The 24815-nt window shown below is 38.3% G+C and overlaps 1 protein-coding gene across 1 annotated transcript; it reads right to left on the bottom strand.

Moving 5' to 3' along the window:
• Positions 1 to 21690: 21690 nt before the first annotated feature.
• Positions 21691 to 24285, bottom strand: ZBTB9 (zinc finger and BTB domain containing 9). Its single transcript, XM_074236541.1, has 2 exons — positions 24230 to 24285; positions 21691 to 24113 (listed from the first exon to the last, which is right to left on the bottom strand). Exon 2 carries the CDS (start codon positions 24067 to 24069, stop codon positions 22690 to 22692), a length of 1380 nt encoding a protein of 459 aa, XP_074092642.1. The 5' UTR covers positions 24070 to 24113; positions 24230 to 24285; the 3' UTR covers positions 21691 to 22689.
• Positions 24286 to 24815: the final 530 nt, after the last annotated feature.

Below are 24815 nucleotides of genomic sequence, written 5' to 3' on the forward strand. Positions count from 1 at the left end.
AGAGGTATGAGATGGTACCTCAGAGATGCTTTGATTTGCATTTCTTTAATAAGTAATGATTTAGAGCAATTTTTCATATGACTATGGATAGCTTTGATTTCCTTATCTGTAAATTACCTCTGCATATCCTTTGACCATTTGGCTATTTTTTTTTATAAATTTGACTCATCTATATTTAGGTTTTTGCAAGGCAAACGGGGTTAAGTGGCTTGCCCAAGGCCACACAGCTAGGTAATTATTAAGTGTCTGAGGTCGGATTTGAACTCAGGTACTCCTGACTCCAGGGCCGGTGCTTTATCTACTACGCCACCTAGCCTCCCCTATATATATATATTTTCAAAATGAGTCCTTTGTCAGAAATATTAGTTGTAAAAATTGTTTCCCAATTTGCTACATTTCTTTTGAGCTTGGTTACATGGTTTTATCTGTGCAAAAGTGTTTTAATTTAATGTAATAAAAATTATCTAGTTTGTTTTTAATGATGTTCTCCATCTCTTCCTTGGTCATAAACTGCTTCCTTTTCCATAGATCTGACAAGTAAACTATTCCTTGTTCTCCTAGTTTGTTTATAACGTTGACTTTTGTCTAAATCTTGTATCCATTTTGATCCTATCTTGGTATGGGGTGTGAGGTGTTGGTCTAATCCAAGTTTCTGCTACTGACTTCCAATGCTAACTTTGATCTTAAATGTTATCTCTCTAAGTAATTAGATCAGTATCTTCAATTCTTAAACCTATCTCTGGCCTAGACTTGAATTACTCAATAAGCATTCTATTTCAACACTGTGCTAAACACCGGAGATACATATAAGAAAGGCAAAAGACAGTCCCTGCCCTCAAGGAAGTCACCATCTCAAGGAGATCGAAAATATACAAACAACTACAAACAAATTAACAACATAACAGATAAATTTGAACTAATCAGTGGAGGGAAGGTACTAACATTGAATCTAGTCCTTTACTGATCCAGATTCAAGTCCTTTTCTTAGAGATATCCTAGCTACCAAGAACACAGGCAACTTTTTTATTATTTGTTCTCCAATCCCCCATTCTGCTGGTTTGGAATTATCAATTTAAAATCATTTAATTTTGTGAGCAAAATGGGAATCATAATGATCTTATAAATTGATAGAATGAAAAGGGAATTTACCCATCATATAGTCTAGTGGTTTTCAACCTGTGGACTACAAAACCCCAAGAGGCTCTGAAATTATTTCAAGGGAGCTTTGGTTTAAACATAGACAGAATAAACAACTCCTCACAATGTATTTGAGGCTGTTTTTCCCCATCTTTTTTTTGGGGGGGGGCAAGGCAATGGGATTAAGTGACTTGCCCAAGGTCACACAGTTAGGTAATTATTAAGTGTCTGAAGTCAAATTTGAACTCATGTTCTCCTGACTCCAGGGCGGGTGCTCTAACCACTGGACTAACCACCTAGTTGCTCAGAGGTTATTCTTTTCAAAAGGAAGTCTCTATTGTGATTCACTAAATCTAAATTCATTTAAAATAAGATTCAGAAAGATCTTGCTCAGTTAGAATGTTAGGGAAAAATCTAAAAAAAATTATTAAGGATCAATAAATCAATAAGTATTTATCCTACATTTCTGGCACTATTTGCCAATCATTAAGAATACAAATACAAAATCAAAGTATTCTTTGACCTCAAGGAACTTACATTCTAATAGGAGGACAGAGAGATAACTTAGTTAATACCCTTAACAGAAATAAGACCTTTGGATAAGATAGGGAGGAGAATGATGAATCCCATTTTGGACCTATTCTGTGAGAGATGTTAGTGTAATACTAAGATAGAAATGTTCAGAAAGTAATTAGAAATTGTCCCTGATTGTTGCACTGATGGAATGAGTGAGTCCATCAAGGTTGATCATCACCCCATGTTGCTGTTAGGCCCACCCTAATTTCAAAAGAGGTTTAGAAAAACAGAGTAAAGTAAATCCAAACTCTTATTCCTGGATGCCCATCTGCTCTGGTAGCACCCTGGTTGTGTAGTCCCTTGACCTTTGCTGCCCTCTAGTGTTGACATGTACATATGCAGAAACATGGAAGTTGGGAGAAATTATGCATTCCAATTCTCTTGCTACACAGATGGAGAAACTCGGAAGTGACTTACTCAAAGTCACCAGCTCTGATAAGTGACAGAGTTAGGAATAGCCCCCATTTCCTTTGTTCTTTACCATGTTTTAACCTTCTTCAAGTCACCTCCATCATTTTCTTGATCAGAGGGAGATAATGTCAGATGTCAGAGGTGTCTGTGTAATAACAATAATAAATATTTATTGACCAATTAAAGAACTATATACAAATATGTCTATATCTAATAACTAGAGTGGCTAGGTGGCACAATGAACAGAGGGTCTGGAGTCAGAAAGAATTTTTTTCTGAGTTCAAACCTGACCTCAGTCAAGTGACTTTATATGAGATCCTAGACAAGGCATTTAATCCTATTTGCCTCAGTTACCTCACTGAAAAATGAAATGTAGAAAAAATGGCAAACCACTCTGGTATCTTTGCCAAGAAAACCCAAAATGGAGTCACAGAGAGTCAAATACAACTGAAACAACTGAACAAAAAAAAGTAATAGCTAGAATTTGTATAGTGCTCTAAAATTTGCAAAGCATTCTTACATATATTATCTTGCTTGATCCTCACAACAATCTAATGAGAGTGGTGTTATTACTAATCCCATTTCACAGGTAACAAAACTAAGATAGAGAGATGTAAAGTGACTTGCTCAGTATCATACAGTTAGTAAGTGTCTCAGGCCAGATTCAAATTCAGGTTTTTCTGACTCCAAGTCTGGAACTCTGCACTATGCTGTCTAGAACAAAAGGTTTGTTGTTATTCAGCCATTTCAATCATTAATGACTCTTTGTTGAACCATTTGGAATTTTCTTAGCAAAGATACTGAAATGCTTTTCTGTTTCCTTCTCCAGCTCATTTTACAGATGAGAAAACTAAGGCAAACAGGGTGAAGTGACTCACCCAGGGTCACGCAGCTATTAGTCTGAGGCCAGTTTTGAACACAGGTCTTTCTGACTCTAGGCCCAGCACTCTATCCTTTGTCCCACTAACTGCTCAGAATAAGAAGTCAAAGTGGGAAAAAAAAAGAAAACACAGAATTGTCAAAATGAAAATTCCCAGGAAAATCCTAACCAAAATCCAGCTTTTCTGAGTAAAAAAAAAAGCATCAGAAACAATGATTATTGAATTATTTCAGCCCCTTATGAACCAGGACACCAAGTCCAATCATTTCTTTGAGTCAGGAAGAACTGTGCCTGAGATAAAGTATCAAATCACTTTGTGAACTCTTGTTACACACACACACACACACACACACACACACACACACACACACACAAACACACACACAGAGCAGCTGTTCCAGTGGTGCAGGAGTTGGCCTTGGAGTCAGCTTGCACCACTTTGCCACCTCTAAATACTCTATATTTGAAAGATCTCTGGTTTAGGACCAGAGAACTTAAAAAGCCTAATCCAATCCCCACATTTTCAGAGAAGAAAGTTGTAGAAAGGGGAAATGATTTGTCCTTGATCATTCAGGAAGTAAATGGCAGAAGTAGGATCTTCTGGCTCCAAATCCTGGCTGTTAAGAAACCTTAATAAAAATTTAGAGGATTCTCCAAATATGATCAGTACTATCAGCTTTTCTTTTTTTTTCTTTTCTTTTGAGTTTTTGCAAGGCTATAGGGTTAAGTGACTTGCCTAAGGTCACACAGCAAAGTGAATACTCAGTGTCTGAGGTCAGGTTGGAACGCGGGTCCTCCTGAGGTTCTCTGTCCAGGACAGGTACTCTATCCACTGCAGCACTTAGCTGCCCCTATGAGCTTTTCAATCAATCAGTAAGTATTTCAATGTACCTCCCCATTAGGGATTGTACAAATATTGGAGATAAATAGACAAAAATGAAACTATATCTAACTTTAAAGAGCTTACATAAGATTAGTAGATATAACACATACTCACATAAATAAATAGAAAACAATTGGTGGAGAGTAGATTATGGGAAAAGAGAATCAAAAGTCTTGTTTTGGAGGTAGTCACTGAGCTGGGTTTTAATTCACAGGCATAGATGCATTCTAAGTTTGGGGAACTGCCTATACAAAAAACAGAGAATGGAGATGGAATGTCCTGAAGTAGGAAAAACAAGTATACCACTTTGGCTGGAATGTAGTGTCCATGATGGGAAATAATACATATTAAATCATTTAGAACCAGAGTATGTCCTTACTTTTTTTTTTTTTTTTGCAAGGCAATGGGGTTAAGTGGCTTGCCCAAGGCCACACAGCTAGGTAATTATTAAGTGTCTGAGGCCGGATTTGAACTCAGGTACTCCTGACTCCAGGGCTGGTGCCCTATCCACTGTGCCACCTAGCCATCCCTAGAACCAGAGTATGAATAGTGAGTCAACTAAAGGAGCTAAAGGTGCATCTAGGTGAAGCCATTGCACACAGAACACTGGGCCTGGAGGAGGAAAACATATAACTGAGTTCAAATCTGACCTTAGACACTAGCTATGTGACCCTGGGCAATTCACTTAACCACATTTAACTCAGTTTCCTCAAATGTAAAATGAACTAGAAAAGGAAATGCAAACCACTTCAATATCTCTGCCAAGAAAACTCCAAATAGGATCAGACATGACTTAAAAATTATTGTACAATAGAACGTGCATTTTATCCTGGAGGCTTATTCAGCAAGGAGATAAACTGGTCAGAGCTTCATCAGAAGAAGAAGAAGAAGAAGAAGAAGAAGAAGAAGAAGAAGAAGAAGAAGAAGAAGAAGAAGAAGAAGAAGAAGAAGAAGAAGAAGAAGAAAGAAGAAGAAGAAGAAGGTGAAGAAGAAGAAGAAGAAAGAAGAAGGAGAAGGAGAAGAAGAAGAAGAAGAAGAAGGAGAAGAAGAAGAAGAAGAAAGAAGAAGAAGTGGTGTAGGATAAGTGAAGAATCAGAATCAAGGATGACTCTGAGGTTGGGAATCTGGTTGTCTGGAAGGATGGTGGTGCTATTAATTTGATTAGATAATATATGTCAATAAACTGAGAGAAAAGTGATGCCAACTCAGAAAGATGACTAGTTTACTGAGAGTTGAGGTTGAATGGTATGTATGATATATGTCACAGTTCTAACTGCTAATTAAAAGTAAATATTGGTCACAATGCCCCTATAATGCCACACTATTAATCTTAAACTGGGTAAAGGCATTCTGAGAGTAGCCTATAATCCATTGCCTTGTGTCTATGTGTAAGTATATGGGCCAGTGGTTTGTGGGAAGAGTGACTCTTACATCAATCTTGGCTATCTCAGGATTCTTCTAAGCTATGCAAATAATAATGCACATTTCTCTAGCAACTTATTGTCTCAAATTGCCCTTGCACAAATTATCTCCTTTGATTTTCACAGAAACCTGTAAGCCACATAGTGCTTGCATTATTATCTACATTTTACAGATGAAGCAACTGTGGTTTAGAAAAGTTATACTGAAATGGACACAACCTGGATTTAAATCCAGAAGTTTCAACCCCAAGTCCAGCACTCTTTCCACTATGAAGGGTCTTCCTACATGCATCCCTAGCCCTATTGTCTTCCTTCTAAACAAGAAGTTTCTATATTTAGTTCACATTTGGCACTAATAGCCTTATCTCCACCCCCCCCAAGTTCAGTGTTTGCAGCTGGTCTAGTATCTCATGTAGGCAAAAATTCCTCTGCTCTTAACTTAGGATTTCCCAGTGAATCTTCATTTTTCCTCTCCATTTTGACATATGCAGAGCTCGTGAGGGAAAGTTCCAGCATGCAATACTTCCATGGTGCTTCCTATATTGACATGGCAGTGGAAGGGTTAGGATCGAAATATAGCAGTCAGGTGGAGAGACAGCAGAAGGAACCACGACTGTGACACAGGAGAGCAATGGATGATTTCAGAGAAGAGAAGATGAGCTATTAGCACTATGTAGTCCTCACCAACGAGACTAAACATGAGATAATAATATTTATAAATTGCTTAGCACAGGGCCTGACACCTTGTAGATACTTAATGAATACTTGTTCCTTCTTCCTCAGTCTTTCCCCCCTGTGTATAAACTACAAATAAAAATACTACTTGATAAAAATCCTTGCTACTTAACATACTTTTCTGCAGCCTTTGCTTTTGAATTCAAGTATCATTTTATAGTCTGACATACAGGTATACTGTTAAGGACTCTGGCTATGACTATAACATGTTCAAGTACTGAGCTGTCTGAGTCATTTTGGAGAGGGAAGGGGGACCAGTAATATATATAATTACTTATTCTGATAAATGGACACTTTATGAAATATATGTGTGATATGTGTACTATAAATATATATACATGTTCATAGAAAGAAATATTTGATATGTGTATTTAATATTTAATAAATATGTGTATTTAATATTTAATAAAAAGCCCTGATAATCTTGTTGATTTATGTGTAGATATGATAATGTATATTATATATATTATATAATATATATTTTACATAGTGTATAATATTTATATATATTATATAATATATTTTACATAGTGTATAATATTTATATATATATATATGTACACATGATAAAAGGAGAAATTTGGAACACAATATTGAGGTAGAAGGTAATAACTCTAATCCAGTGATATCAAGTTCAAATAGAAAAGAGGACACTATGAACTTGGGAAACTACACCATAACAATATCTATGTTCAATTATATTTTTATCTATTTTGTCATAAAATAACTCCCAATTTTAATCTGGTTGGGTCATATGGAGGCTGTAAGCAACAATGTGACTGCTGGCCCTATATCTGTATATAACTCCTGTTCTGCCTCCTCCCCCTTATTTTCATGAAAGATCCAAAGAATCTGAAGATTGGAATAAACTGAGACCCCACATAATTTCTTTGGCAGAATTTCCCATTAAGATGGGTTTGGAGTTGCAAGATATTTTTTATGTGTTCCTTTTTTTTTAGAAAGATTTTATTTAATTTTCAATTTTCAATTTTCCCCCTAATCTTGCTTCCCTCCCCCCACCTTCCCAGAAGGCAGTCTGTTAGTCTTTACATTGTTTCCATGATATACATTGATCTTAGTTTAATGTGATGAGAAAGAAATCATATCCTTCAAGAAGAAAAATAAAATAAAAGAGATAGCAAAATTACATAATAATATAACTTTTTTTTAAAGTTAAAGGTAATAGTCTTTGGTCTTTGTTCAAACTCCACAATTCTTTCTTTGGATACAGATGGTATCCTCCATTGCAGATACCCCCAAATTGTGCCTGATTGTTGCACTGATGGAATGAACAAGTCCATTAAGGTTGATGCAAGATATTCTTAAAGAATTTAAGCTGCACTTCTAAAGACTTCCTATCACTATTGCAGACAGAAGCTTGGAAAAAGGATCTCATCCCTATTTAAGCCTCTGGGTTCCTTGATAATAGAGAAAAGGTAGGGTCCACCTCTCTTATGGAGCATCTCATTTGAGAATTCAATCTGAAACCAGAAGCTGGAAGCAGAGAGATATTTGAACTGCTGGCCTAAGTTGAGTAATACTGAGCAGTGATCTAAAGACTGGTACCTGGCTGGGATCAAAGGACCAATAGGCTACTGACTGGCAGAAATGCCACACCTCCAAGAGATCCTACCACATGACACCAAAATAAAGGACCAGCAGGAGTAGTCCTATCACATCACCACAAAATAGGGGCATCATGACTTGTCTCTCCAATAGGTGACCTGGTCACATGTATTCTCTATGTGCATTCCCCTCTAAATTGCACCCTGACCACAAATGCTCTCTGCACTGTACCCCTTCTAATATGTTCCTTGGCCACTATTTCTACACATTTACCCTTTATTTGTTGCCTAGACATACACATTCTAGTTGTAATGCTGTATTCATGAGGGAAATATTTTATTACTACTTTTAATTGCTATGCTGATTCACTGCCTTAAACGAATTGTTTCCTCTAGCTAACTAGGAATGGTAAAGTAAAACAGTAAAAGGTGATGGTTTGTGAGCTCTGGTTTTAGGTGGATATATACCAACAGAGTACTTTTTAATTTTATTTTATTTTTAGTTTTTTTAGTTTTTGCAAGGCAATGGGGTTAAGTGGCTTGCCCAAGGCCACACAGCTAGGTAATTATTAAGTGTCTGAGGCCGGATTTGAATTCAGGTACTCCTGACTCCAGGGCCGGTGCTCTATCCACTGCACCACCTAGCTGCCTCCCACAAAGTACTTTAAACCTGTGGTTGATGATATCAAGTAAGAAGATCAAAATCTATTTAGACAGGCCATAGATAGACTTGATGGTACCCATGCATGATTAAAAGTGATCAATAAATCTTTGGAATAATAGATGGCATATTTGTCATTTTCCTTGATCCTATCTTGATCAAAAGTGAATATTCTCCAATGTGTATTCTATTGTGCTTATATAGTCTATTTATCTTAACATGGGTTTCCAGTCAAGCTTAGGACATTTTGCACAGGACTATCCAAATTGGCAGACAGAGAATGCTGGTGGGACATCAGGTACCTGCATGAGGGACCTGATAAAGATTTGATGTGAAAGATTTGGAAAAGAGAAACATTCTTCACTCCTTAAAATGAGATACTCCTAAACATGCTGATGCAAACTCTAAACATGGCTTTACCCACCATTCCCTATTTATGATGGTCTTTTGAATAACCAATGTTTGGCAGGAAGGTGCCAAGTTAGTAGGGCATATAAACAGATTATATCATGCGGTTCTTAAAGACTATTTCATGTTGGAGAGACTTCTGGAGTGAAACCAAGACAGAGACGTGAAGTTAGCATGCTCCTACACAACAATAAAGCTTAGAGCTTGGGGCAGCACAGTGGATAGAATATGGACCCTGGAGTCAGGAGTACCTGAGTTCAAATTCAGCCTCAGATACTTAATAACTGTCTACCTGTATGACCTTGGGCAAGTCACTTAACCCCATTGACATAAATAAACAAACAAACAAATAAATAAATAAATAAATTTTTTTAAAGCTTAAAACTATAGATTCTACCCCCCAAAAAAGATGAAACAAGTTTTCAACTGTAGACATTATGAAGGATCTTCAGTGAAGATCTATCTTTTCAGGGGAAAAGGAAAGTTAAGCCCAGCTAGGCAGGGGTGCAGGAAAGTCAGTGGGATCTAACCTCAGTGCAGCCCAGGTCCCATCATCTATATAGCAGAACAATAGAGAGGGTCCCAAGTCCAGACAAAGTGTAAACCCTAGGAACACTGGGACAATAGACAGAACTGGGTTGGGAACAAATCACTGCATAGGCAGAGCCTGGACATAAAGGAGGAAACAAACTTCTGCAAAGGCAATGCCTACGTTACATAGCTATAAACAAGGGATCAGACTCCAGCCCCAGCACAAAACCTCAGGACTACACTCCCAATACCCCAGGAGCAGAGTTCAACAATGAAAATGAGTAAAAAAAACAAAAAGAGCACTAACCACAGAAAGCTACTATTCAGATAAAGATGTATTGGGATATTCTGAAGAACAATCTTAAAAACATTGGAGTTGATTGTAAGGCATGGGAGTCACTGGCACAGAACAGCCCAGCATAGGGTACCCTTATTAGAGAAAATGCTGAGTTCTATGAACAAGGCAGAATTAAAGTAGCTCAAAGGAAATGTTAGGTACATTTATATATGTATATATGTTATAGGAAACAACCCGGTGTTCATCTGGACTATTTGTGCCCGACTTTTGGTAGAACATTCTGAGCTTGTATTGATTGGTCTGATCAGTCACAGTGTCTCAAACTTAGTGATGTCATTTTGGTTTTCTTAGATAATGAAGGATAAGAACCAACTGTAGTACAATTCCTTCAATTATATTCAATACTTTAATTATCCTAAGAGAAATACAATTCTCAAGAGTTACAAGTATTGTCTTCCTTAGTAGGGTTGTATACAATTTAATGTTCTTGACTATCATCTGTTTCCCCCATCCCTTTCCATTGACCTTTTTATGTATCTCTTGAGTCTTGTATTTTAAGACTGAATTTCATATGAAAATATCATGAGGAGATTTTTACTTTACCATAGAGGGAATGGGCTGGGGAGGGGATATAAATGTTTCATGAATTGATTTGACTTTGAATAATATTTTGACTCAAGAGGATTGTGTGTCCGTGGAGGATACTCAGAAAGAGGGTAAGGTATAAAGTAATTATAATTTGATGTGATTTAAGAATCTTTGGAAGTGTATTTCTAATGATACAGACTAGGGAAAGGTACTTAGTGACTTTGAGGCATTGCTGCTTATCAATTAATCAATCAATCAATCTACCTTTGAGAATTTCTATCAGGACAACTAAAAAAGAGTATATTTTGATAAAGGGCTTTTAAGCACAGTGTTAAAATAATAAAAACATTAAAAGAAGGATTATACTAGGGGAAGGTCAGTCATTAGTGAATAAATAACACCAGTTAAAGAAGGACAAAAACTTAAATTAGATGGAAAGAAGGTTAGGTGTGAATAATGAATAAATCCTATTCTTAATAAATTTAGCCCACAGAAAGAGAGAATAACATACATTCTATAAGAAAGTGGGAGGGGAGGGGGAAAGAAAGGGGAAGAAGGGACTGATAAAAGGAAAGGTGAAGTAAAAGTGAAAGTAAAGTTAAAGATAAAATTTAAAAGAAAAGAAAAAGGGGAAAGGGAGCAAAGCATTGGTGAGGAGGAATAAGAGGAAAGGAAAAAAAGAAAAGTATAAATTGAGAAAGATAGCATGGAAGAAAATACAGAATTAGACATCTTAACTGTAAATGTGACTTTTCCCATAAAACTGAAGCAGAGAGCAGAATGGATTAAAAACCAGAATGCTACAATATATTATTTACAAGAGACACACTGAAGCAGAGTAAAGGTAAAAGGTTGGAGCAAAATGTATTATGCTTCAGCAGAAGTAAAAAAATCAGAGATAGGGATACTGATCTCAAACAAAGCAAAAGCAAAAATAGATCTTTTTTTTTTTTAGGTTTTTTTTTTTTTTTTTGCAAGGCAAATGGGCTTAAGTGGATTGCCCAAGGCCACACAGCTAGGTAATTATTAAGTGTCTGAGACCGGATTTGAACCCAGATACACCTGACTCCAGGGCTAGTGCTTTATCCACTTCACTGCCACCTAGCGGCCCCTAAAAATAGATCTTTTTAAAAGGGATAAGAAAGGAAACTATATCTTCTTAAAAGGCACCAAAGGCAATGAAATTATAACATTATTAAACATATATGCACCAAGTGGCATAGCATCTAAATTCTTAGGGGGAAGTTGAATGAATTTACAAGAAGACATAGACAGCAAAACTTTAATAATGGAGGATCTCAACCCTCCCTCCCCATAAATCTAACCACACAATAAACAAGACGGAAGTTAAAAGGGTAAATATAGACCTCTGGAGAAAACTGAATGAGAAGAGAAAAAAATACCTTTTACTCTGCAGGACATGGCATCTATACCAAAACTGATCATGTACTAGGGTATAAATATCTTATAATCAAAGCAGAAAGGCAGAAATAATTAGTGTGTGCTTTTCAGATCATGCAATAAAAATAACATGTAACAAAGGGAAAAATAAACCAAAAATTAATTGGAAACTAAATAACAATTTTAAAGAATGAGTGGATCAAACAAATCATAGAATAAAATCAGTCATTTCATCCAGAAAAATGTTAACAATGAGACATCTACCAAAATTTATAGGATGCAGCCAAAGCAGTTTTTAGGGGAAATTTCATATCTCTAAATGCTTATATGAATAAAATAGAGAAAGAGAATTGTCTGTGCAACTAAAAAAGCTTTAGGAAAAAGAACAAATTAAACATCTCCAAATAAATATCAAATTAGAAATTCTGAAAATCAAAGGAGAGATTCAAAAAATGAAAGTAAGAAAACCATTAATCTAATAAATAAACCTAAGAGTTAGTTTTTATGAAGAAACTAATAAAATAGATTAATTAATCTGATTTTAAAAAAGACAGAAGAATATCAAATAATAGTATGAAAAATGAACTGACGCAGCAGATAGAGGCCAGCGCTGGAGTAAGGAGTACTCAGACACTTAATCTGGCCTCAGACACTTAATAATAACCTAGCTGTGTGGCCTTGGGCAAGCCACTTAACCCCATTGCCTTGCAAAAAAAACAACAACAAATCAACAAAAAAATGAACTGAACTCATCACTAATGAGAAGGAAATTAAAGAAATAATTCAGAGCTATTTTGCCCAACTGTATGCCAATAAATTTGATAACCTGAGTGAAATGAATGAATTTTAATAAAATATAAGCTACCCAGATTAACAGAAGAAACAAAATATTTAATCCCATTTCAGAAAAAGAAATTTGAAGAAACCATCAACAAATTCCTTAAGATTTAAAAAAAACTGTCTTATGTACTACATAAATTTGCTATCTCTAATATTTTATTTTTTCCGCAAGCATATGATTTTTCTTTCTCTCAACATATTCAGTTTTGATCAATGTATAGCATGGAAACAATGTAAAGATTATCAGACTGCTTTCTTAGGGGGGAGGAGGGGAGGAAATTGTAAAATTCAAAACCTTACAAAAAATGATAAGTAGAAACTCCTATTATATATAATTGGAAAACATAAAATATTTATATTTAAAAATAAAATAAACTTCCTAAGAAAAGAAGTGAATTCTACCAAACATTTAAGGAATAATTAATTCTATATAAACTATTTTAAAAAAATAGAGGGGTTCTGCCAAATTCCTTTTATGACATCAATATGGTGCTAAAATCTAAATCAGGAAGAGTCAAAATAGGCACAAAAAAAAATTATAGACCAATCTCCCTAATGAACATTGATGTAAAAATCTTAAATAAAATTTTAGCAAAGCAAGTTATTACTAGCATAATATACCATGAACTGATAGAATTTATACTAGGTAAGCAGGAATGGTTCAATATTAGGAAAACACTCAACATAATTGAATGTATCAATAACAAAAACAATAGAAAATGGCAAAATATGATACAGACTAGGGGAAAGTACTTAGTGACTTTGAGGCATTTCTGTTTATCAACCAATCAATCAATCTACCTTTGAGAATTTCTATCAGGACAACTAAAAAAGAGTATATTTTGATAAAGGGGTTGTAAGTACAAGAGAGAGAGTTAAAACAATAAAAACATAAAAAGGACTATACTAGTCCTTTGACAAAATACAACATCCATGCCTATTAAAAACACTAGAGAGCATAGGAATAAGTAGAGTTTTCCTTAAAATAATAAGCAGTATCTACCTAAATATCAACAAAAATTATATGCAATGGGGACAGACTAGGAGCATTTCCGATAATATCAAGGATGAAATAATGGATGCCCATTATCACCATTACTGTTCAATATGGTATTAGAAATGCTAGCTTTGGCAATAAGAGAAGAAAAAGAAATTGAAGGAATTAGAATTGGCAATGAGGAAGCAAAACTTTTACTCTTTGCCGATGATATGATGGTATAGAGAACCCTAGAAAATCATCTAAAAAACTACTTGAAACAATAACTTCAACAAAGTAGCAGTATATAAAATAAATACTCATTAATCATATGAACAACAAAGTCCAAGGACAAGAGATAGAAAGAGAATTCCATTTAAAGTAACTGCAGACAACATAAAATACTTGGTAATCTTCCAATCAAGACAAACCCAGAAACTATGAACACAATTAAAAAATACTTTTCACACAAATAAAGGCAGATCTAAACAATTGGAAAAACTTCAATTGCTCATGGTTAGGCCAAGCTAATATAATAAAAATGACAATTCTACCCAAATTAAATTGTTTCATACTAACTGAACTACCAAATAACTATTTTATGGAGCTAGAAATAATAGTAACAAAATTCAACTAGAGCAACAAAAAGTCAAGACTATCAAGGGAACTAATGAAGGGAATCATGGTGGGGGGGTTGGGGGTGGCCTAGCTGATCTAAAATTCTAATATAAAGCAACAATCATCAAAACTGCCTGGTACTAGTTAAGAAATAGAGTAATGAATGCACTATGAGATTAGGGTAGGCATAAGAGAAACAGTGGTAAATTGCTATGATAACCTATTATTTGACAAACCACTGTTCAACAAAAACTGTTGGGAAAACTGGAAGGTGGCATGGCAAGAACTAGGCACAGATCCGCATCTCACACTCTGTACCAAAATACAATTAAAATGGGTACAAGATTTGGACATAAAGGGAAACAATATAGACCAGTTAACAGATCAAGAAATACTCTGTTGGATCTATGGAAAAGGGATAGATTTATGACCAAACAAGAAAAAAGAGTACATTATAAAATGTAAAATGGATGATTTAGTCTATAGTAAATTAAAAAAAGTTTTGCTTTAATTAAAAGGGCCAGTGCTGCCAAGATTAGAAGGAAGGCAGAAGTCTAGGACACAGTTTTGAATTGAATTGAATCAAATTTACAGAGTTTCAAGTCATTCCCCAATTGATAAATGGTCAAAGGATATGAATGGGCAGTTTTCAAACAAAGAAATTAAGGTTATGTGTGGTCATGTGGAAAAGTGCTCCAAATCATTATTGATCAAAGAATAACACCTCATGCCTATCAAATTTTTTAAGATGACAAGGTGGGGAGGTGATCAGTGTTGGAGAGGTTGTGGGAGAATTGGGTCATTCATGGACTATTGGTGGAGTTGTAGACTAGTCCAATGATTGACTATGCTCAAGAAACAATGGAACTGGCCATGCTCTTTGACCCAGTGATACCAATATCCAGAAGAAGTCATAGAGAATGGAAAAGATTCCACATGTTCCAAGGTGTTTATAGCAGCTCTTATTGTGGTGGTAAGTAATTGGAAATTGAGGTGATGCCCATCATTTGGGGAAATGGCTGAACAGGTTGTGGTATATGAATGTTCTATAGGAAATCATTGATAGTCAGAATCTAGAGAAGCATGGAAAGAATTACATGAACTGAAACTGAGTAAAGGGAGCAGAGCCACGAGAGCATTGTACACATTAACAACAACATAGTGGATTGATCAATTATGATGCATGTGGCTCCTCTCAGCAATTCAGAGAGTGAGGACAAACCTGAGAGACCTGTTATGGACAATGCCATCAATAGCCAGATGAAAAACAAGAACAAAAAAAACCACAGAATCTGAAAGAATACTATATTCATTTTTAAAAAATTTCTCATGTTTTTTTTCCTTTGTTTTTTCTTTTTCCCTTAGTTCTAATTCATCATACACAAAATGATTATAAACATGCTTGTAGTCTAAAAACTACAAAATATGTAAAAATGTTAAACACTAATGTACAGGTACAACATTCACTAAACTTATCACCTCTGAAGGGAGGTGGGAGAAGGGAGGATGGAAGAAAATCATGTAACATAAATATGCAAATGGATGAATGTTGAAAATCATTCATAATGTAATTGGAAAAATAAAATAAAATATCAGAAACAATAGTCATAAAAGTAGATGATTTTTCTTTTAAGCCAAGAGAGCTGACAGTCTCTAAATTCAGCTTGTGAAAGACTTAGATAAATTTTTCTGGAATCTTGCCTATATTCATCAAGGAAGATGATTCTTGCCTTGGGAGAGTAGAAGATGCCTTGAATCTGTCAGCTCTCTTCTCTGAGAGAATGGTACAGGCTAGACTTAAATCTATTTTTCCACATAATTATTACTGGTCTAAGGGCACAATTTTGGTTTACAGAAAGACCAATATGCCAAAAACAGAAAAAAGACAAGAAAAACAAATGAGTGAAAAAAGTATTCTTTAATCTGCATCAAGAATTCATCAGTTTTCTCTCTTATCTAGATAGCACTTTTCATGTAAATCCTATGGAATTGTCTTAGAGAATAGTATTGATTAGAATAATCATTCCAATTGTGATGATTATAATTGCAATTGATTATCATCACAATATTGCTGTTACTATGTAGAAGGTTCACTCATTTCACTTTGCATCAGTATATATAAGTCTTCTCAGGTTTCCTGAGACCATTCTCCTCTTATCTAACACTATTTTTCTTTCTTTTTTTTTTTAGATTTTTGTAAAGCAAATGGGGTTAAGTAGCTTGTCCAAGGTCACACAGCTAGGTAAGCATTAAGTGTCTGAGGCCTGATTTGAACTCAGGCACTCCTGACTCCAAGGTCTATACACTAGGCTACCTAGCTTCCCCATGACATTATTTTTCAAAGACTACATCATGTTTTCATATTCATACTCCTTTACTTGCACCTGCCCTGTACCCATATTCTGCATACAGCTCTTTAAAATCTGCATCAGCTAGAGAATTGCATATCTATAGTCTTTTCAGATAAGTCCTACTCATCCAATTCTTGTTGAATGATCAACTGTGAAAGATTATTTCTTTCTGTTTTTCTTTTTGGTTTTTTTTTTTTGGCAAGCCAATGGGGTTGAATGATATGCACAAGATCACTCAGGAAGTAAATGGTAGAACCAGGATTGAAACCCAGATCTCCTGACTCCAAATCTTGGCCATTAAAAAACCTTAATAGAAATTTGGAGGATTCTCCAAATATGATCAGTACTATGAGCTTTTCTTTTTTTTTCTTTTCTTTTTCTTTTTTTGCAAGACTAAGGGGTTAAATGACTTGCCTAAGGTCACACAGCAAAGTGAGTATTCAGTGTCTGAGGTCAAATTTGAACTCAGGTCCTCCTGATTCCAGGGCCGGTGATCTATCCACTGTACTACCTAGCTGCCCCTTCTTTCTTTTTTAAACATGGCTAAAATGGAAATATATTTTGCAAGATGTCACATGTAATTTTATTATCACATTGCTTGCCTTCTCAATGGTGGAATAGGGAGGAGAAAATTTGGAATTCAACAAATTTTAATGTATATTAAAATAAAGTATAATAATGAAAAATGTGTCAGGAGTGGCAAAGAGAATAAACTATGGCTGGTCTGGTGAAGGACAACAAAAAAGAGTAGACTTGGTTTTTTTTTAAACTATATTGGGGAAAAAAGATCAAAAAAAGAACAAGGTCTTCTGCTTCTAGATCATCAGAATTAATAACACTATTTTTGATTTTGAAAAAAAAAAGACAAAGACTATTGTTTGGAATAGATGAGATGTCAGACCCCAGACAGAAAGAAGGAAGAACTGCTTAATTCTTATGTTAGAAGTAAGTTGGAGGTCCTCATGAGAGGGAGACTTCTTAGGTACGTGGTACCGGAGATCTTCCAACATCAGAAAAAGGAAGGTGTTGGTCATGCCAGTGTGCACACTGGTCCAACTGCTTCACTGATCAGTTTAACGGTTCATTGCCTTACTAAGTCACTTTCAGAGTTCAAAAAGGCTGGCTAGTATATGATCTGAATGTGAATAAATTTTTAGAAAATTTCTCTGTATCTATTTTCTGACTATATCTGTTTCTGGGTCTCTGGCTCATATCTCTCAGTGTCTCTTTTGGCTCAGGCCCCCATCTCATTTCATTCTGGAAAAAATCCGTTTTCCTTTCCTTACTTTAAATTTCAGACTGTGTATATATAAATAAATGGAAGTAATGGTTGTATATTTTCATAGTGGCTCCACAGAACCATGTCCTCCTTAGCCACCAGGATACTTGACCCAGGAAGCAATTCCTAGAGGAATTTACCCCTTTGTGCCTGAATCCCCTGCTCTGTGGTCCTACTATAACGATTGATGTTGACTTCACTCCCCACTACTTTTAGACCTGTGTTTCAGACATACTTCATTTTAGTTTCAAACCATTTCCTGGCCAACCAGCATGCTCTTAGGTGCAGATCCCTCTGCCTTTCAGTTTTGAAAACTTCAACAATTCAACTCTGTCCCTTATACACTCACCATCTATAAATTTCCAAACCAAATAAGTTTCCCTGAATATTATTCTCCTGTATGTGTTAACTTTCCTATTAGAATATACACTCTTCCAGGGCAGTAACTGTTTTTGCAGCTCCAGGACTTAGGACAGTGTCTGGCATATAGTATCATCTTAATAAATGTTTGGGGTTTTTTTTTATTATTATTCATTCATCACACTTATGAAACAGTTTTTCAATGGATGTCTTTTGTTTCAGGTTCTTTGGTACTATTAAAGAAAATTGCATTATCTTCAGATGTAGTTCTAGAGATAATGTTTTTCTTTCTTTGAATTAATTCATTCTAAATTAAGAAATCATTTGAGATTTGAAAAGCAGAAAAGCATGTTTCTTTTCTGGTCTTTTGTGTAAAGAGGAGAATCTTTTGAAACTTGCCAAGATCCTAAGGGTTCCAATATAGCTTTGCCTCTTTTTCTTAGGTTACTTTGCACCTGGGGTGGGGTGGGCAGGGCTGTGTGTGAACTTAATTGTTAAACTGAGTTAAGAATGGAGAAAGTGACAAAATACAAAAGAAAAGAGGAAAATGGGGATGGAAGAGCTGGGTGAAACTTCAAATCTGATTGACTGAACTAAATTAATCTGCAATCCTTCAGACCCTATCTCTGCAAGAATAAAATAATTACAAGTCTACCCAGTATTTCACTGCTGAGAAGCTCCAGAGACCCAATTTTAAGATGCAGTTTTGGTGACCAGTATTTGTGACAAGGCCTACAACTTAATGATTTCTACTAGATCTAAAGCTGTACTGAGATAGTAGCTTTATTGCAGTACTCTGGATCCTGAACATCTAGTTATCTCAGTACTTAAGTTTGGGAAGGTGTGATAGAAGAATCTTAGATGGTGATCTGATGCTTCTTGATCTTAACATTTTCTCTATAAACCAATTAAACTGTTATTATAATATGAGAGCAAAATGATTGTAAAAATGAGCCAAAAATGAAAGCAAAATGAGCCGAAGTGTTTATTGAATCTTCTTCACCCTAGTAAACTTAGAATATTAAGAAAGTGGATTTTTGGGGGGAGGGTGGCACATCTCTATTGAATTTAGTAAATTAAGAGGTTGAAAAGCCCTTAGAGATAAATTTTGGTGAAGTTAAGGAAGAATCCAGGTAGTCAAATTGTCTGTAAAATCGAGTTAGTAATAGGACCTATGTCCTAGAGGTGTCATGAGGTTCAAAATGTTATATAAATGCTAGCTATTATTAGAAACCATTTCAACTACTTCATTTTATAGATGAGAAAAACGGAAGCTCAGAAAATAGATTCTCAGGATCACATAGGGAGTAAGACGCAAAAGTAAGACCTTCTGATTCCAGAGCCCATGTTCTTCCCCTTTATCATATTGCCCTTACAATACTTTCAACCTTACAAGATGAATAGTTCCAAAGAATCCAAGACACATGGATTAGGTGGCATTTTACTCCCAGTCAGCTGAGTCAGGTGGCTGGGGGTGGGGGTGGGGCAGTTGAGAGGGAGAGAATGAAAAAGCATGAATGGAGACATCCAGAAATGATTAAAAGGAGGAAGATAACTCTTGGGGAGGAGAAAGTGTGGAAAGGAGATGAAGGGGAGGAGTAATATATGATAGTGATCCAGGAAAGATGAGGCTAAAGCCTTCTAGGAAATTCCTTAAAGGAGACATTCCTTGGGACTTGGAGGCAGGAGGGAAAAGATGACTCTTGATAGGAAAACAAGTTGTGGAAAGGAGGAATGGAATGGATCCCACCCATATCTGTTGCAAACAATAAACTTCCAAGTTCAGATCCATAGCAGCAGGTATCTCACTCTCCCTTGACTCATACCAGGGCCTGGGATGGGGAAGATTCAGTTCTGCTCCCTGGTCCTACATACAGTCGCTAAAAGGAAGGTGAAGACTGAATTAGCTGTATAACCTAATAGTTTAAGTTTTTCATTAGGACCTAGTTTTAGTTCCATAAACTTATTGGAAAAAGCAATCCCGATTTTAAGGCCTCTACACAATCCACTCCATCTGTTGCCTCCCCTCAAGCACTTTTGCAGGTCTGCAACCTGGAGGATTGCTCATGCCCAGGCTTTTGCCTTAATTGTTGTTATTAGATTGCTTAGCTTGTATGCACATTCGTTTGTTTTGGGAGGCTCTCATATGCCTGTAATATAATGGAATATAATAGGGAGTTATTAACTGCTTTGTTCAGTGTTGAGGATCATAAACCCTGAGCTGGAATAGATGTTCGAGGTCATCTGGTTGGTTCAAACTGTACTTGTACAAAAATTCCCTTTGTAGTATACCTGATAAATTGTATTCCAAGCTCCTTTTAAGACCTTGAGATGCTTACTGATAATAGCTCATTGCATTTAGGAGCAGCTCCAAATTCAGAATTAGGAAAATAGAAATAAACTTTTAAAAACTCTCTCAATCTGTTTTTTTTTTTCCTCTTGATAAAATATTCTACTTACTGTAGGCCCATACTTACAGGAATGTATCAAGATCTTAGAAGCATCAGATGAGGGAAATGCTTTAGAGCTGTAACTTGAGTTTGATTGGGTTTGTATGTAGCCTAATCAGACTATATACTAATTTTGTATAGGTTTTATATAGTCTTACCTGAGGTCAGATGTTTGGCTTTCAGGTTGTGTTTGCCCTAATTGCTGCTGTTAGTATAGGGTTGGTCACTGCCCAGGTTGGAAGTACTTACTCCCTGTGTGCTTTGCATACTGGTCATATAGATTATGATTTGAATCACCACATAAAGGCACTGGAAGGAAGCTGGAGTAAGGAAGTCCATTTTCAAAACCTCATAAATCCTTTTAAACTGAATATCAATTATTTAATGTTTATAAACTTCAATTTTTTTCTAAGAGTCCTACCTAGGTCATCTGTGGAACATTTTTAGATAATGATGATAAAGACAAACACTGAACAAGTTATAGGACTGCAATATGTATCAGTGGAATACCCAACCTTAAGGAAAGCATGGATCTTTACAAGTCCCAAAAAGATTTTATCAAAGCATATTCATACATTGAACTTTGCACTGAAGTAGGTGGAAGAGCAAAGATGAACAGAATCTGTTAATCATCCAAATTATTTTATTCTGCTTTCCTCCACTGGGATAATACAATTAATAAAAATTGACTCCATCTTGTCTGCTCTTCTGGCAAAGATGCTAATGTAAATATTTTCACTTCTTAAACCTATCTTTAGTCAACTGGAGTGGTAGAAGGCCTAGATTTTCTCAGCTTATCATCTTTGCCCCTTCAGGCAGGGATTCTGGGACTCAATGTTAGATCAGGGGACCTTAGAATTCAGTTGTGTGTCCCAATCTGAACAATGCTATTACAACACAGGTTTCAACATAATAGTTTTCCAGGGTTTTCCAGGGTTCAGGGTCAGGGACTTGGGAGAAACAGATATGAGCAGGGAGGGAGAATTCAATTTTTTTAACTTACCAACTTTAAAGGAAACTTGTGTTTTCACCCTTTTAACAGGATTATCCAATCCCTTCATTTTACTGAGAAACAAATAATTCCTGACTTACATAAAGATAAATTTTTTCTAAGCATTCAGACAGTATAGTTTTGGTTGAAACAGATAGTGTTGTAATACATATTCCCTAAATAAGGTGTGGAAAGCAAGCAGACACACCCAGTCTCCTATCCCCATCTCTAAACTATATACTATCCTTAATCTCACACACCAGCTAGTCACTGTAAGTCTACTCATATTCAGACCCATCATGATCTCTAATAAGGGTTCAGAACTTTGAATTTATTTGAATAAATTTATTTGAATAAAGCATCCTAATGCTTCAGTTGTGTGGATGTGGGGATAGTATCAATGAGTTAGGGCACGTCTGTCAAATCTCTCTTGGGGACCAGTCATATGACCTCAGGCCGGGGGTCTTTCTAAATATAGTCAACTTTTATGTTCTATATGCAGTGGTTCGGGGTCTGGAAAAAATGAGGAAAGTATTCATGTCCTGGGTCAGTGGTTGTCATATTCCAGTCAACACGATCACTTTTCATTATAATTACAATCTCCAGGACTATTGGGATACACATCAGTGTTACAGAAAATAAGTCTTGGGCAAATGGGTCATAAAGGAGATATCCTCAGACTAAGAATAACAGGATCATGGCCGAGATGAGTGGCCACTGCCACTGTCAGTCCAACTCAGATATAAAAGTCTAATTCCAAAAATGGGTCACAAGGACGAAGGATCACATATACTGAACAGTGGAGAATTTGCTATAAAATAGAACTGTTGGAAGAGTGGGTTATTCTGTCCAACAGTCAGCAAACTAGTGGGTAACAGATCAGTTTCTGAATGCCTGAATTTAGTTATAAGATTTATCTGTAGAGTTAAGAATCTTTTAACTTCCAAAATAGGCCAAGTTAAACATCTGTTAGACCACTCCTTTGCTGTATGAATCCTTCCAACTGAAATTTGGCTTCCTGATTGGGCATTCTAAGGAAGGTACTCAACTGGTGTTTTCATGTGAGGGAAATCCATTAGTAAAATATATTAGGCATTCTAGTTTATAAGAATCCAGTTCCCTAGTGCCTAACTTGGATTATCTGCCAGATGATCTGATGAAAGTGGATTTCCAGACAGGCAAGGTTGAGGGTCACATCCTGTTATAAAGTAGTAGTTAAGGCAATTCACCTTCCTAACACCTGCCAAGTAGGATCAGTGAGCCTCCACCAGGAAGTTCATCATAAGTTTTCCACTTATTTTGAGGGGAGTCTGTGTCTGACCCTAATCATCACTTATATGTCCAATGAGCAGTGGCCCAGCCTTGACCCTTGCAGAGCTCTCGGTGTCGGAGGAAACAAGCATGGACACGGAACCTCCGACCACAGTGGGGACAGGCATGCAGGGCTCCAGCATGTGTTTTCATATGCTCAGTCAGATGGTGTTTGAGTTTGAAGCGTTTGTTGCAGACACCACAGCCAAAAGGACGGAGACTAAAGGTCAGCATGATGTGTCGGTCCCGTTTCGGCTTCACCGCAAACCGCTTTCCGCACAGGCAGCCAAACCGCTTGCCATCAGGGGGAGGAGCCCCCCCCAGCTTTACCGGCCCATGGACGGCTTGTCCTGTCCCTCCTGGTCCACCCCCCCCAGATAAGATTTCATTCCCATGCAGATCTACGGGTTTCCATGACGGGCCGCCTCCACTCGAAGTTCCCCCTGCACTGGGGGGCAGCAGGAATCCAAGATCCCCTCCTCCTGCTCCGGCACCCCCACTTGCAAACCCTTCTCTGGATGCCTCCATTCTTCCCTCAGGCTGGGCTCCACCCCCAATAACTTCTTCCTCAGGGTCCAGCTTCTCTTGCTTAATGTAGAAGATTTTGGGGGGCAGTGGTGTAGGGGGGGTGGGAGGTTCAGCTGGGACACCTTCACCATCCCTGCGGGTGGGGGTAGCCGTGGGGACCCGAGGGCGAGGGGTCCCCCCTGCCACTCTTTGGGTTTGTGGGGTCTGAGGGACGACTGGTAAGCTTCTTTGGACTTCTTCTTCCTCCTCTTCCTCCTCTTCCTCCTCCTCTTCTTCTTCTACCTGGATCTGCAGCACCTCTCCCAGCTCACCCCCTATTGCTACCACAGGGCTCTCTGCGGGCGTGGGGGCATGCGTGGCAGGCTGGAGCGGGGCTGGGCGCGGGCACCAGATGCCAGGGGAGGAGGCCGGGAGGGCGTGGTGGGAGCTCCCCCCGCCCAGCTCCCGGAGGATCTCCGAGCACTGGTCCACAACCTGCCACATCTGGAGGCCGCTGGCCACGAGCAGGTGAGCGGGCAGCGCGTCCAGCGGCAGGCGCAGGCGCCCCGAGTAGATGAGCTGGAGCAGCCCCTCGAAGGCATCGGCTTCGATGACGTTGGGCAGAGTGAGCCTCGGGGCGTCCCCCAAAAGGAGCTTGTCGTGGAAATACGGCGAGGCGGCGGCCAGCACGGCCTTGTGGGCCCGGAGCTCCCGGCCCTGCACCTGGAGGGACACGTCGCAGAACTTCCCTTCCAGACGGTGGCGGTTCAGGGCCTCCAGGAGCAGGGAGCTGTGCTGGGGGAACTCAATCTGGATGGTCCTGGGGGCTGCGGCGGGGCCCGGGGCGGGCGCGCCGGGGGCGGCCGGGGCCAGAGGGGTGGCGGCATCCATGGCCCCGGGAGGGCTGCAGACCCTGAGGGGCTCCGCGCAGGCAGCTGTGGGGGAAAGGCGGCTACTCAGGGACTCCATGAGGCCCGGCCCCGGCCCGCTCCCGCGGGGCTCCCCACCCGGCACCCCGAGCCTCGGGGCCCCTCCCCCGCCCCGGCTGTACCTCCGCACACGAGCCGAGCTCCGCCGGCAGGAAGCGCACCGCCTCTTCCACGCCCGCACACCAGCCTCAACGCGATTGGGCGGGGCCTGGCACGGCCACCAATCAGGAGCCGGTTTTTGCCGTGCGTTTACAAGCCTCCTTAGGATTGGCCTGTTCCGGCGGAGCCTTGGAAATCGAGGGGACGCCCGGCGTGCTATGTTAATGTCACGGCGGAAAGGAGCGGGCGGGGTTCGGAAAAGCCCGCCAAGACTTAGCGGAGCCGACGCGGCGGGCAGTGAGCAGAACCGGGCACTCCCGGGGCCGGGCGGCGGCGCCGTGCCCCGAGCGCTGTGCCTTAGCGCTAAGCCCTGCGTGGTCGGAGACTCGGGGTGGAAAAGGTTCCCTACCCCCGGGAAAGGACTATGGAGTCTTCGATGGAGAGCGAAACGTACTTTTTGTCCTCTCTTAGGGATTTCCCTTTTGTTCTCATTTTTCTTTGACATGACTCATGCGAACTATGCCGAACATGATTTTGCATGTATAAACTACAGCAGATTGCTTGCTGTCTTGGGGGGGGGGGGGGGAGGACAGGAAAAAATACCGTGGA

This window comes from Macrotis lagotis, chromosome 5, assembly GCF_037893015.1.
Source record: "Macrotis lagotis isolate mMagLag1 chromosome 5, bilby.v1.9.chrom.fasta, whole genome shotgun sequence".
Taxonomy (NCBI): Eukaryota; Metazoa; Chordata; class Mammalia; order Peramelemorphia; family Peramelidae; genus Macrotis; species Macrotis lagotis.